At 44.5% G+C, this 15,518-nt stretch overlaps 1 protein-coding gene across 5 annotated transcripts in view; it reads left to right on the top strand.

Annotated features, from left to right (window-relative positions):
* Nucleotides 1-15,518, top strand: part of slc2a9l2 (solute carrier family 2 member 9, like 2) — a 542,218-nt gene that overhangs the window by 345,875 nt on the left and 180,825 nt on the right. For all 5 annotated transcript variants that reach the window (XM_068040353.1, XM_068040334.1, XM_068040343.1 and 2 more), the window contains one exon: nt 11,795-11,905. In XM_068040353.1, coding sequence (XP_067896454.1) covers nt 11,795-11,905 — 111 coding nt within the window. The remainder of the gene's footprint in view (nt 1-11,794; nt 11,906-15,518) is intronic.

Here is a 15,518-nt window from a genome sequence, read left to right as displayed (position 1 = left end):
AACAATATCAATTGAGCATTTTTGTGAAGATGCTGTAAATGAGAAGACTATTTTATTGACTTACTTTCCCGTCACTGTGTTGGAATCTGATTTAGTGAGATACCTCGCATTTTTTTTGCCTGCACAAGTAGTCAATGTTTTCCCGCACACTTCCTGTAGCGATGTGGAGTATTCCAGATAGATGTTCATCTGTCAGGAATGAGCTTGACTGTTCTCTCTCCCTCCTTTCTCTGTCTCTCTCTCTCTCTCTCTCTCTCGCTCTCTGCCTATCTCTCTCTCCCCCTCCCTCTCTCTCCCCCTCCCTCTCTGTGTCCCCCCTTTGTGTTCCCCCTCTGCATTACCCCTCTCTGTGTTCCCCGCTCTGTGTTGCCCCTCCTCTGTGTTATTCCCCCCGTATTGTTCCCTCCCTCTCTGTCGTTCTCCCTCTATGTGTCATTCCCTCTCTGTGTCATACCCCCCTCTCTGTGTCATCCCCCTCTGTGTTGTCCCACCTCCCTGTGTCATTCCCGCTCTCTCTGTCCCCCCCTCTCTCTTCCCTGTCTCTCTCCATCCCCCTCTCTCTTTCTCTCTGTCTCCATCCCTCCCCTCTGTCACTCTCCCCCTCTTTCTTCCTCTCTGCCTTCCCCCTCTTTGTCCCTCTCCCTCTCTCTGTCCCCCCAACCTCTCTCTGTCCCTCCAACCTCTCTCTGTCCCTCTGTCTCGACACTCCCCCATCTTTCTCTTTCTGACCACACCCCACCCCCCCACCCCTCTCTCTGACCGTTGCTGCGAGCAGTTTCCAAACTTCGGACAGATTCGGAGTTTTCCGGTGTGTTCTGATTTTTTTTAAAGCCTGCCGGAAAACCCCAAAGCTGTCCGAAGTTCAGAAACTGCTGTTCCCGCTCTCAGCATCTGTTAGCTGTGAAACATACAGTTGCAATCCTTTTAAAAAGTTGGTCTGGTTGGAAAGAAGAAGCCAATAGGAAATTTCTCATCCCTGAAATTACCAACCATGGACCTCAAAATCTTTTACCACAGACATGTTGCTGACTCCGTGTACAGAGCTCTGGTTAGACCCTGTCTAGCGTACTACATTCTTTTCTGGACACCAGGCCTGAGGAAGGATATTGACTTTGGAGAGGGTACAGCACAGATTCACCAGAATTATGCTATGGTTAAAAGGGTTAAATTATGAGGACACGTTGCTTAGACTAGACTTCGATTACTTTGAAGATAGAAGATTAAGGGGTGATCTAATTGAGATGTTTAAGATTATTTGTGGATTTAATAAGGTAGATAGAGATAAACTATTTCTTTAGTGGGAGAGTCCAGAACAAGGGGCATAACCTTAAGTTTAGAATTAGGATGTTCAGGGGTAATGCCAGAAAGCACTTCTTTACATACATGGAGATCTGGACCTTTCTCCCCACCCAGAAAGCTGTTGAGTCCGGGTCAATTGAAAATTTCAAAACTGAGATTGTTAGAATTTTGTTAGGGAATGGTATGGAACCAAGGTGGGTAGATGGTGCTTAGGATACAAATTAGCCATGATCTAATGAAATGGCAGAACAGGCTCGAGGAACTGAATGGTCTACTCCTGTTCCTATCTTCCTATCAGGTATAGCGTAATTAACAACCTGCAATTGGGAAAGCTTTTCAATTTTTAATGTGCCATATATTTATACCATAAAACTACGTGAAAATAAACAGAAAATTCAGAGCAGGTCTTAGTGAGGGTAATTACATTTTAATAAAACGCTGACAAAATTTCAAGAATAGAAGAACAACTTTGATTCCTGCTGTGCCTGAGAACCTGCTCACAATGTTGAGAAGATCCACCTGAGCAAATGCATTTGTGGGATACTCGCATCTGAGAGTCGGCACATGCCCAGTTTTGTAGGTGGAGATTCATTCGGACAACGGATTTGATAGAGGGACATAAAAGATTGAAAAGACTTGGGCATATTTTGGTTACACATAATTCACTTATGCCCAAATTCCATGGTCCATTAAACTGCCTATTCTGGTTGTGTCCAGATTGCAGGTGTATCTGGGAGTGAATGTGGAGGAAATTCATTTGGGGAGGGAAAACAAAGCAAAGGAATACACAAAAAATGGGAGGATATTGAGAGGGGTAGAAGAAGTGAGAGACCTTGGAGTGCATGTCCACAGGTGCCTGAGGGTGGCAGGACAGGTAGATAGAGTGGTGAAGAAGGCATATGGAATGCTTTCCTTTATTGGCTGAGGTATAGAATACAAAAGCAGGGATGTAATGCTGGAACTGTATAAAACGCTGGTTAGGCCACAGCTGAAGTATTGCGTACAGTTCTGGTTACAACATTACAGGAAGGACATAATTGCTCTGGATAGAGTACAGAGGAGATTTTCAAGAATGTTGCCAGGGCTTGAAAGTTGCAGCTATGAGGAAAGATTGGATAGGCTAGGGTTGTTTTCCTTAGAACCGAGGAGGCTGAGGGGTGACTTACTTCAGGTCTACAAAATTATGAGGGGCCTAGATAGAGTAGACAGGAAGGACCTGTTTCCCCTAGCGGAGAGGTCAATTACCAGGGGGCACAGATTTAAAGTGATTGGCAGAAGGATTAGAGGGGACATGAGGAAAAGAAATTTCACCCAGAGGGTGGTGGGTGTCTGGAATTCACTGCTAGGAATGGTGGTGGAGGCAGAAACCCTCAATTCTTTTAAAAGGTACCTGGACATGTACCTGAAGTGCTGTAACCTGCAAGGCTATGGACCAAGTGCTGAAAGGTGGGAGTAGATTGGGCAGCTAGTTTTTTTTGGCTGGCACAGACCTATTGGGCTGAATGGCCTCCTTCTGTGCTGTAATTTTTCTATGGTTCTAGGAGATTTGATAGAGGTATTCAAAATCAAAAGCAGTCTGGACAGAGTAGATACGGAGAAACTGTCCCCACTTGTGAAAGGATCAAGAACAGGAGGGCACAGATTTAAAGTAATTGTTAAAAGAAGCAATAGCGACATGAGGAAAAACTTTTTCATGCAGCGTGTCGTTAGGATCTGGAATGTACTGCCTGAGAGTGTGGTGGGGGCAGGTTCAATCGAGGCATTCTAAAGGAAATTAGACTGTTATCTGAAAAGGAAGAACGTGCAGGGTTATGGGGAGACGGCAGAGGAATGGCATTGGGTGAATTGCTCATTCGAAGAGCTGGTGCAGACACAATGGGCCGAATGGCCTGCTTCTGCACCGTAACAATTCTGGATTCTGTGTCCTTTGGTTCTTATACCATCAGCTAATGGGAACAGCTTTTCTTAGTCTCCCTCATCTAAACCTGTCATAATCTTGTACACCTCAAACTCCTTTGTTCCAAGGAGGGAAAAAACCCAGCTTCTCCAACATAACCTTGTAACTAAAATCCCCCATCCTTGAAACCATTCTGGTAAATCTCCTCTGCACCCACTCAAGTACTCTCACATCCTTCCTAAAGTGTGGTGACCAGAACTGCAGACAATACTCCAATTGTGACCTAACCACAGCTTTATACAGGTTCAACATAACTTCTCTGCTTTTATATTCAATACCTCTAATTGTGATGTTCAAGATCCCATTTACTTTGCTAATTACTCTCTGAATATGTCCTGCCACCTTCAAAGATCTATGCAAATAAACTGCAGGTCCCTCTGACCATGGACACTCTTTAGAACTGTGTCATTTAGTCTGCATTGTCTCTCACTAGGCCTTCTGCCAAAATGCATCACCTCACACTTGTCAGTATTAAATTCCATCTGTCATTGTCTTCCCATTCTGCTCGTCTGTTTATGTCCTTTTGCAGTTGATTGGTATCATCCTCACTGTCTGCCACACGTCCAAGTTAGCTACAGTTGGCAAATTTTGAAATTTTACTCTGTATTCCAATGTCCACGTCATATATATATATATATATATATAGCAAAAAAAGCAGTGGTCCTAGCACTGAACCTTGGGAAGCACCACTGTCTACCATCCTCCAGTCTGACAAACAACCTGTAAGCCTCTAAGCATATATTACCCTCTTTGTCCCGAAGAGGACCCACCCCGCCTCTTACGACACACTATTTACATGGCAGTAGAAGATCTTTGGGTTCCCTTTTATGTTAACTGCCATTCTATTTTCATATTCTCTCTTTGCCAGTCTTATTTTCCTCTTCACTTCCCCTCTCAAAGTATTGTACTTGACCTGGTTCTCGCTTAAAGAATTCACCTGACATGTATCATACACCCTTTTTTTTGTTTCATCACAATCTCTATTTCCCTCATTATCCAAGGAGCCCTGGCTTTGGTTCCCTTACCTTTCACCCTTGTTGAAATGTACCTAGCCTGTACTTGAAACATCTCCTCCTTAAAGATCACCCATTGTTCCAGTTTTTCCTGTTCCATTTCACTCTGACTAGATCTCTCTCATCCCACTGAAATTAGCCTTCTTCCAATTTAGAAGTTCTACTTTAGATTGTTCATTTCTCTTCTCCATTGCTAATTTAATCCTTATGATACGATGATCACTCTTACCCAAGTGTTCTCCACAGACATTTGGCCCACCTCATTCCCCAGCACCAGATCTAGCAATGCCTGCTTCCTGGTTGGACCAAGAACATACTGATCAAGGAAGTTCTCCTGAAGACAGTTCAGAAATTCCTCCCCTCTTTACCCTTTACTCTAACATTATCCCAAACGATATTTGGGTAATTAAATATCACCACTCTATAGTTCTTGCACAACTCAACTCTGTGATTTTCCTGCAGATTTGCTCCTCTATCTCTCTCACACTATTTGGAGGCCTATAGAATACCCCCCGTAGCGTGGTCACATCCTCTTTGCATTCTAACCAAATGAATTCTGTCTTTGCCCCCTCAAGGACATCCTCCCTTTCCAACACTACAATGTCTTCCCTAATCAGTACTGCTACCTAACCTCCCTTTTTCCTTCCCTATCTTTTCTGAACACTTTGTATCCTTGAATATGAAGCCCCAGTCCTCACCATTTTTAAGCTATGTTTCCCCTTTCGCCACTACATCATATTCCCACACAGCTGTTTGTGCTTGTAGTTTACCAACCTTATTCACCACGCTTTATGCATTCACTTACATGAATTCTAAACTTGTCTTCGTATTCCTTGTAGTCCTTTTTTAGTCTGCTCCTATTTAATATGGTACTACTTCTTTCTCTAGTATTATCCAACACTCTAACTTTGTGCACCTGTTCTTCTTTTCTACTTCTATATGCTGGTGCCCATCTCCCATGCCAATTTAGTTTAAACCCTCCCCAACCACACTAGTGAACTTCATCACGAGGACTTCAGGTCTCCCAACAGCCAGCGGGAGGTAGAGGAGCAGATATGTAGACAGATTTTGGAAAGATGTAAAGGTAACAGGGTTGTGGTGGTGGGTGATTTTAAATTCCCCGATATTGACTGGGACTCACTTAGTGCTAGGGGCTTGGATGGGGCAGAATTTGTGAGGAGCATTCAGGAGGGCTTCTTGAAAAGTATGTAGATAGTCCAACTAGGGATGGGGCCATTCTGGACCTGGTATTGGGGAATGAGCCCGGCCAGGTGGTCTAAGTTTCAGTGGGGGAGCATTTCGAGAGCAGTGACCATAATTCCATAAGTTTTAAGGTACTTGTGGATAAGGATAAGAGGAGTCCTCGGGTGAAGGTGCTAAATTGGGGGAAGGCTAATTATAACAATATTAGGCAGGAACTGAAGAATTTAGATTGGGGGTGGCTGTTTGAGGGTAAATTAACATCTGACATGTGGGAGTCTTTCAAACGTCAGCTGATTAGAATCCAGGACCAGCATGTTCCTGTGAGGAAGAAAGACAAGTTTGGCAAGTTTCGGGAAGCTTGGATAACGCGGGATATTGTGAGCCTAGTCAAAAAGAAAAAGGAAGCATTTGTAAGGGCTGGAAGGCTAGGAACAGACGAAGCACTTGAGGAATATAAAGACAGTAGGAAGGAACTTAAGCAAGGAGTTAGGAGGGCGAAAAGGGGTCATGAAAAGTCATTGGCAAACAGGATTAAGGAAAATCCCAAGGCTTTTTATACGTATCTAAAGAGCAAGAGGGTAACCAGGGAAAGGGTTGGCCCACTCCAGGACAGAGATGGGAATCTATGTGTGGAGCCAGAGGAAATGGGCGAGGTGCTAAATGAGTACTTTGCATCAGTATTCACCAAAGAGAAGGACTTGGTGGATGATGAGCCTAGGGAAGGGAGTGCTGATAGTCTCAGTCATCTCATTATCAAAAAGGAGGAGGTGTTGGGTGTCTTGCAAAGCATTAAGGTAGATAAGTCCCCAGGGCCTGATGGGATCTACCCCAGAATACTGAGGGAGGTAAGGGAGGAAATTGCTGGGGCCTTGACAGAAATCTTTGCATCCTCATTGGTTACAGGTGCGGTCCCAGAGGACTGGAGAATAGCCAATGTTGTTCCTTTGTTTAAGAAGGGTGGCAAGGATAATCCAGGAAATTATAGGCCGGTGAGCCTTACGTCAGTGGTAGGGAAACTATTAGAGGGGATTATTCGGGACAGGATTTACTCCCATTTAGAAACAAATGAACTTATTAGCAAGAGACAGCATGGTTTTGTGAAGGGGAGGTCGTGTCTTACTAATTTGATTGAGTTTTTTGAGGAAGTGACCAAGATGATTGATGAAGGAAGGGCAGTGGATGTTACCTATATGGACTTTAGTAAAGCCTTTGACAAGGTCCCGCATGGCAGACTAGTACAAAAGGTGAAGTCACATGCGATCAGAGGTGAGCTGGCAAGATGGATACAGAACTGGCTCTGTCATAGAAGACAGAGGGTAGCAGTGGATGGGTGTTTTTCTGAATGGAGGGATGTGACTAGTGGTGTTCCGCAGGGATCAGTGCTGGGGCCTTTGCTCTTTGTAGTACATATAAATGATTTGGAGGAAAATGTAGCTGGTCTGATTAGTAAGTTTGCGGACGACACAAAGGTTGGTGGAGTTGCGGATAATGATGAGGATTGTCAGAGGATACAGCAGGATATAGATCGGTTGGAGACTTGGGCGGAGAAATGGCAGATGGAGTTTAATCTGGACAAATGTGAGGTAATACATTTTGGAAGGTCTAATGCAGGTGGGAGGCATACAGTAAATGGCAGAACCCTTAGGAGTATTGACAGGCAGAGAGATCTGGGTGTACAGGTCCACAGGTCACTGAAAGTGGCAATGCAGGTGGATAAGGTAGTCAAGAAGGCATACGGCATGCTTGCCTTCATCGGTCGGGGCATAGAGTATAAAAATTGGCAAGTCATGTTGCAGCTGTACAGAACCTTAGTTAAGCCACACTTAGAATATTGCGTGCAATTCTGGTCGCCACACTACCAGAAGGACGTGGAGGCTTTGGAGTGGGTACAGAGGAGGTTTACCAGGATGTTTACCACTCCCAGCAGTCTCCAAGGCTGAGTACTGGTTTGAGAGTGGCACACACCCCAAAGGCTCCTCCACTTCCTGCCTCTTCTTACTCTTTCGGATGGCCACCCATCTACTATCCTCAACTCTTACTGCCTACTGTTGGAGCATGGGGTGGTTAGGGGGCGTGATCTCTGATTTGGGTAGGGTGTGACCCCATTTGGTGGGGAGGTCGATTTCTTACCCTGGGTGAGGGGTATGGCACTGTGGGGGGGGCGGGGTTTGGGTGGCAGGGGTGGGGGTATTCTGATCCCTGACACAGTGTAGATGAGTTGGTTGCAGGCTGGGGGAGCATGGAGGGTGGAGGAGGAAGCATTTACCTTCTCCCAAAGCTATACCTTTCTCCCTTCATCTGCTTGGTTTCCCAGGGAAACCCGGCCAGCTGACCAGTAAAGCAGGATATAACAGAGTCTGTCAATCTCATTCAAACGTATGAATGACCAACCTGCCTTCTGGGGGTGGGTTGGCTGCCTGCTCCCTTGTCCTGAAAGTGGGCAGATTGGATACTGGCTGTTTTTGAGATTTATATGGGGTTATTTTGGTCATAGTGTGAAAGGGCTCTAAGTAGGTTCTGTGCGACTAAGCCATGTTTGTCTGAAAGTCTGGTTCTAGCATGTAGTTTTGATTCTAATTGCTGAATCTCATCATTTGAATGTTCCTGGTGGTGCTAAATCAGATGCCTACAGGTTTAGCACTCAAGCACTGATTAGAAACAATTGTCGTATAGCTATATGTGTGGGCTCCTTGTACCTGCTTCCACTGAAGGTGTGGAGTGCTGTGGCTGACAGACAGTAACAGGTTTCAGGACAGCTCAAGAACTGAGGCAGAGAGCACACAAGTTCTCAGAAGAGGCACTAGAATTCCCGTTGGAGCAGGTCCACAGGAACAGAGATGTGCTGTACCCGCAGCGGGGAAGCAGTCCAGCTTGCCCTCAGGTCCCTCTCTCTCCTGTAGCTGCTGGTTTGTCTGCCTTGGCTCACATCCTCCTTCCATTCCTTGTCCAGACTGAGGGAGACCTCTAGCAAGATGCCTGTGACCTCCCTTTCCTCTCGTGACTCCTATGAGGTAACCAATTAGAAAGAGCAGCTCAGTGCTCACTCATTCTGGGTGAAGTCTTCAGAAAATATCCAGCATAAATGATGCTTGAGTGTTGGTGAAGTCTTGACAAAGTTTCCCAGAAAGCCTCCCGATGTGTTGCAATAGTCCTGTTCAAACCTTAAGCAGGAAGTGAACATTGAAAGGTGATATATCTTTAAGTAACGCATGAAATCTTCTACAATGACAAGTTTATTCCCAATCATCTGGTCGCTGTTAGGAGAGGACCAAAATGCCATGCAGCCTCTTCAATGAGAGGCCTTAAGATAATCAACCCTTTAACGATCCTTCGGGCGGCCATTCCTAGTGCACTTCCACTCCTTTACCAAGGTGGTGTCTTCGGCTAAACGTAGGTTAAACCGGCATTTCAGCTCAAGACCCCATCTTACCCACCTTGGAGACTCTTTAGCACCTAAAGGAGCCAGCAAAAATCACCCCCTTAAAGTTTAAACATCTTACCAGACTCCAACTGATCATTTTTGGGAGTTAAGATTCACCTCTATATAAGTCTATGTAACTGTACATGATGGTGTACAAAAAATCCAAGAGAGTTGATAAAATAATATTCAGAAGTTAAAAATGTAAACTTCAAAATTAATTTACAGTAGGAAAATGTAAAGAGATTCTTTTGATATGTTTGTGGAAAGCAAAGTATGAATAGACAAGTTGATCTCTTTATAGCAGCAAGTTGTTTGCTTGTGGCATCCGAAGTGCACTTATCCTGTTCTCGTTTGACATCCACACAAGAACACTCCCAGCAGGGGTCACTGCATTGCAGCCAGGAAGAGAAATCCCTGTTAACTTTTTCCCTTTCTACTCTCGGGTGTTAAAAACCAATTCACGGTCTGAAATTGTTGCTCCGGTTGAGACCAACAGAAAGGTGGCGAGAGTGCAGGTGAGGCAGAAAATGGCTGAAGAACCCGACAAGGCCGTGAACATTGAGATTCTGTCAATCTTAATGGCAGAACCTGATGTGCATCTTGTGGCTTCACCTCCAGCCTGGCAGCCAGCCAACTGAACAGCCTGGTCTACAGGTGGGAGGCAACACTAGTGGCAGGAGGCCGCAGCTGTGGACCCCTGGAGACGGACCTGGGCAATCAGGGGGTAATGGGATATTCGGTAATCAGGAGTGGGGGTAGGGGTCAGCACTTAGGGCTTGGGGTTGTGGAAGGTCGGCAATTGGGAGGAGGAGGACGTTGGCAATCAGGGCTGTGATGAAGGGAAAGTCAGTAATTGGGAGGGGAGGCCTGCAGTCAGGAGGGCTAGCGAGGGAGCTGGTGGAAACTGAAGTCCTCCTTATGGGGCCTGGGGTAGGACTGCTGCACCTCCTGGCAGACAAGGAGAGCTGAAACAGTTACCTACCATGCAGAGACAGCAGCTCCCTTTCACTGCCGGGTTTCCTGACCCCTTGCAAAGCTGAGCAGCAGCAGTGAATTTCAAATCGAGCTCCCAATTGCAGTGTGGGAGCCTGATTTAAATATAGTAACTAAGTGTCTGGCCTCTCCATGGCGGGGCACCCTGATATCTGCCGATGTAAAAATAGCAACAGGCTTTTTTTTATTCGTTCATGGCATGTGGACATTGCTGGCCAGGGCAGCATTTATTGCCCATCCCTAATTGCCCTTGAGAAGGTGGTGGTGAGCTGCCTTCTTGAACTACTGCAGTCCATCTGGTGTAGAAACATCCACAGTGCTGTTAGGAAGGGAGTTCCAGGATTTTGACCCGGCAATAGGGAAGGAACAGTGATATATTTCCAAATCAGGATGGTGTGTGGCTTGGAAGGGAACTTGCAGGTGGTGGTGTTCCCATGCATTTGCTGCCCTTTCCTTCTAGGTGGTACAGGTCATGGATTTGGAAGGTGCTGTTGAAGGAGCCTTGGCGAGTTGCTGCAATGTATCTTGTAGATGGTACACAATTCTGCAACTGTGCGCAGTGGTGGAAGTAGTGAATGTTGAAGGTGGTGGATGAGGTGCCTTTCAGACGGGTTGCTTTGTCCTGGATGGTGTTGAGCTTATTGAGTGTTGTTGGAGCTAAACTCATCCAGGCAAGTGGAGAGTATTCCATAACATTCCTGACTTGTGCCTTTTAGATGGTGTGCAGGCTTTGGGAATTCAGGAGGAGAATTACTCACCACAGTCTCTGACCTGCTGTTGTAGCCATGGCATTTATATAGCTGGTCCAGTTAAGTTTCTGGTCAATGGTAACCCCCAGAATGTTGGTGGTATATTCAGCAGTGGTAATGCTGTTGAATGTCAAGGGAAGATGGTTAGATTCTCTCTTGTTGGAGATGGTCATTACCTTGCACTGTTAAGCCGCGACTGTCATTTGCCACTTATCAGCCCAAGCCTGAATGTTGTCCAGGTCTTGTTGCACGCAGGCATGGACTGCTTCAGTATTTGCGGAGTCGCGAATGGTACTGAACATTGTGCAATCATCAGCGAACATCCCCACTTCTGACCTGATAATGGAGAGAAGGTTATTGATGAGGCAGCTGAAGATGATTGGGCCCAGGACACTATCCTCAGTGTACGGTGGGTTCTGGTCACATATTGCACATTTCACTTTTTAATACCTCTCCAACCCTCTTCCGCCAGTTGTGAGGGGATTAATATAGAGGCTGAATGGGCAACTAACCTTGAAATCTTCTTGTCTATACAGTTCAAGTTACATAAGCTACAGGTCTGATATCCAAAATCCTGCACCCTCAGGGCTGAGACTGTGCCGGATTTCAGATTTTGCTTGATTTTGGACACATGGAGCTGGCAACCACCCTCCAGGTCAGCCAGAGCCTGAGGATAACCACGGGCCTCGGCTTATTACCCACCCGAGTACCGTCCCCGGCCTACTGGAGCCCTGCTCTGGGACAGGGAGAGGGGGGTGTTTGGGGGGGAGGATCCACTAGTCGCTGCCAACTTTACACAATTTTTAAACAAGTTGTCTAGAAATTGACTGAAAGAGAAAATTAAGAGAAGCAGTGACTTAACATTACACTTTAAGGAGGATTGTATTATAAAGATGTGCCTTCAGTCTTTTCAAGTTTAATTCAAGTAATTGTGATCAATTGACACTAAACTGTTGTTGCACCTGAATATTTTCAAAAATTTCTGGTTTTGGATAATTCCAGTTTTAGGACAGCCGGATTTTGGATATTGGGCCTGTAGTGCCTTTTACCCAAGCACCACTGGTGAAGCTACAAAGTGTGTATCTCCATATTCTCTTAGAGTCTACAGATTGGGTTTTTACACTTAATGTGGTTTTGTTGGTTCTTTTATCATATGTAGATTTGGTTCTACACAAACAGCATCTTCAGCGAGGCTGGCATAAGCAAGGATCGTATCCCATATATCACTCCGAGCACTGGTGCCATTGAGATCGCAGCTTCAATTATTTCTGTGAGTAGAGTTTACACCATTAAATCTACAGAGCTCTGGCCCAACTAGCCATGATTAAAAGTTTCTTTTTTAAAACAAAATGTTACGTCTTTCTGGCCTTTTTATTTCGCAGAGGGTAGTTTTATATACCTGTGCCACTGGCGGAATGCCACCAGAAGTGGACTTTAAAACTAGCTCTTCAATTAATTTGTCATAAACCGTTTAAACACAATAGAGGAAAAGGAACTGCACTTATTTTTTATGTTTCAATGAGCTGCTGCCACTGCTGAAATCTTGTTATATTTCCTTTTTCTGACACTTTGGAAGCGAGGTCTATTGTGCATTAACTTTCTGGATGATGTGCAGCCAAATTCAATTTAATCAATCGAACAGCAATCCAGAAACCTCCCAAGTCTAACTACGGTCTGGGGCTGTGTTCTGGAACGAGCTGCTTTATTCTTGACAGTGGGACTGAGAGCACAAACCATTGTACGACAGTTACCAACTACACTGTCAACTGCATGATGATACACACAACTTGAAAACTAAGAATATGCTAGCAATAATTAGAGTCATAGAGTTTTACAGCACAGAAACAGGCCCTTCGGCCCAACGCGCCTGCGCCTTCCCTTTCATGCTCAAGGACATTGTTTCAATTACTTCTGGAAAACAGCATATTATTAGTTGCCATTGTTCGTGGTGGCCAGGCTGTTTTTTTTTTACTTGTCTACAATTGCCAGAATTAAGAACAACAGTAAATGAAATGGGACACTTTTTTGAACTTTGGGACATTCCATCCCGTGTAGAACACTGTTTTAATCATATTTTTGCCAGGTGAGTAAGAGTCGCAGAACATGACTGAACTTCCAAAATGGCCTCAGGGTGGGGGTGGAGTTGGGGGAGAGGGCAAATATCCAGCAAAGAGCAGTTCTGAAAAAGAAAATTTCACAAAGAAGTAGCAAAGCTCAAAATGTTTACTCGTGTGCACTACTGTCAGGCATTTTGTACTGTGAAAGTTTATTGGTTTAGGATATCTGTTCTCATTTTGAACTAGGAAATACAAACAACATAATTATTATGACAGAAATAGCATTGAGGTTGGGATAATTAAGTAACAAAATTACTCATGAAGGGGACATAAAATATAACATGTGACATGGAATGCATTAACTTGTTTTCCAGTATTATGTTAAAATGATGTGGATGCAGAAGTAATGACTTTCTTTTTATTTAACAAGTCTTCAACAAGTAAATAGTAGTTTACATAAAACAGCAAAACGTTCCTTGTTAAAAGCCAATACTACTCCTTCAGAAAGCCTGCAAATATATTCGCAAGAACGCTAAATTGTCCATTTAATGATTTTGAAAGTGCTCCTTCCCGCTAGAATGAAATTCCCCTTTAACTTCAACAATGACTATCTCTGGAGATCATATTGGAACTTTCAGATCCAGGAACCTTCATAAAGCCATGCTCAGTCATACTCAAGACTGTGCAAATTATCTAGCTGAGCTGGCAATGAGAGCGACTCAAAGAATATTTAACTGTCAAATCAGTCAATTACATGGAGAAAGGTAGTAATGGAGAACAGCCTTTCCTGGTGAAACATAATTATTGACAGTTCACTTGGAATCTTTGACTACAGCAGATCTTTGACCTGACAGATTACGTTCTGGGTGTATACAGCATGCTGCACAGGAGCTGATGGATTTTACTTTGCTTAAATAATTCTACAATTGTAAGCATGTTGCTTCTGTTCATGTGTCAAACTCCTAGCTTTGGGAAGTAATCATTTAATAGAATAGCAGTTGGCGTAAACAGATATTGAGAGTAACTTGTTTGCAACGACTACTGAAACATTCTAAACAGGAACATGTAGTGAATCATCCGTTGGCTCAGTTTGATGATGTCATATCTTGTGGCTGATGAGCTGTCTAATATGATAACCATTCAATTCCACTAGACTTGCTCAGTGTGCACATTTAATAACTTTTAAAGGGCAAGTTTAAAAATATATATTAAAACAGTACAAACCATATGATGATCAGTTGCTGTGGATTTTTCTAATATGATTTGTACTTCTTTTTACATAGAAGCTGAAGGACTTTTAAATGTTATGAGGTTGTGTGGAAGATCCTTGAAATTGGACTGTTTCAGTGAGAGTATGCATTTTGTGTGTGTGACTTCAGCTTTTAAATTTTCAGTCTCTAGCCCCAACTTTAACCCTGCCCACCCAATAAGAAAGGAGCAAGCTGGTTTTTAAAACAGCAGGAGAGTACTCAGTGCTACATTCCTGACATACATTCCTGCCACGTTTTAACTGCACACTTTTCCAAAGCAGCTGAGATGAACAGGAGCCTCAGCAATTAGAAGCAACAGCTGGGCCTATCAGAAGTTAGCAGATAAGGGATACAATATTTTTCAAGAAGAGCTCCTGCATTGCAAATGTTGCATACTGCAGAGCCATCCCATACAGAGAGGCCTGCATTTGGAAGAGGTGCAGCGGCAGAAGGAGTGCTCGTCAGATGCGGAAGAGCAAGGGGAAGGCAAGGAAACAGCAGAAGTAGAAGGGTCACTTCAATACTTTGCAGCAAGAGATATGAGGACACAGCTCATTGTTCAGTGATTTTAATGACCTACTCATTCCCCTGCCTTTAGAACTCACACAGAGCCCCTCAGCATTAATAGTCCTTGAAACATCCTTCACCACTTCCTTTATCCTTCATTGAAGAACATTCAAACCATTCGGACAACCGCTTTTTCAATGATATACTGACAATGTAGTCTCGGAAGCTGCTATTAAACCACTCTGAAGGCCATCATACCAAATGTGATAAAGGTGATGAATTTAATGATAAACTTAATAATTGCCTTCCATTCGTTGTTCACCCATAGTGTTTTTTAAAGGTTTACTAACTGCTACTCCTATGAGTTACTTCTTGAGTGTTCTCAGCAAAGTTCGTGAAGAGCTATTGGTCTTTATGTTGGGGTTCTCTTGAGATGTTTGTGGCTGGTGATTCTGGGTGTTCAAGCCTCTAAGAGTCTGGCTGCAGACAGCTGCACCTTGGCTGTCATTGGGGCACTCTGGACCAGCTAGATTTCTTGCATCGTGGCAGGTATTGGTTGAGAGGATGGAAAAGGAGCAGATACTTTAGCATCCTGAGAAAGGGTAACATGTACCACTGCTATCTTGCCATTGCCATATCCATGACACTGGGAGTCATCACTTTCATTGATCGACAGGAGAGCAGGCTATTTGAAAACCCCGAATATTCGGTTCACCAATCTGTCCAAGATTGATACCTGTCTCTCCAAGGTGGAGTCCAGTGCCTGTTTGGTAGCCATTTGAGCTTTCAACAAAGCTCGAAAGCCTGGAGGCACTGACTCCCTTTGCAAGGTGGCCCTGCTGTGCAGTGTTGACTGCCAAATGCTGAAGCCATATGAGATGACATCACGCAGGCTGGAAGCAGACTCCTCCACACTCTCAGCCAAAGTGCTGAAACCCCTTGGGTGGCCTTCCAATACCTCATACAGCTGCATAGCTGGGAGAGGACCTCGTCTGGTCTCATGAGCTGTCCCTGCCACCAGTGCATGCTGCTACTCACTGGTGCTCTGTATTTCACCAGCTGCAGACCT

This window comes from Heterodontus francisci, chromosome 1, assembly GCF_036365525.1.
Source record: "Heterodontus francisci isolate sHetFra1 chromosome 1, sHetFra1.hap1, whole genome shotgun sequence".
Lineage (NCBI taxonomy): Eukaryota > Metazoa > Chordata > Chondrichthyes > Heterodontiformes > Heterodontidae > Heterodontus > Heterodontus francisci.
Note: the sequence above shows the minus strand (reverse complement) of the source record. Positions and strands in the feature narration are given on the sequence as shown.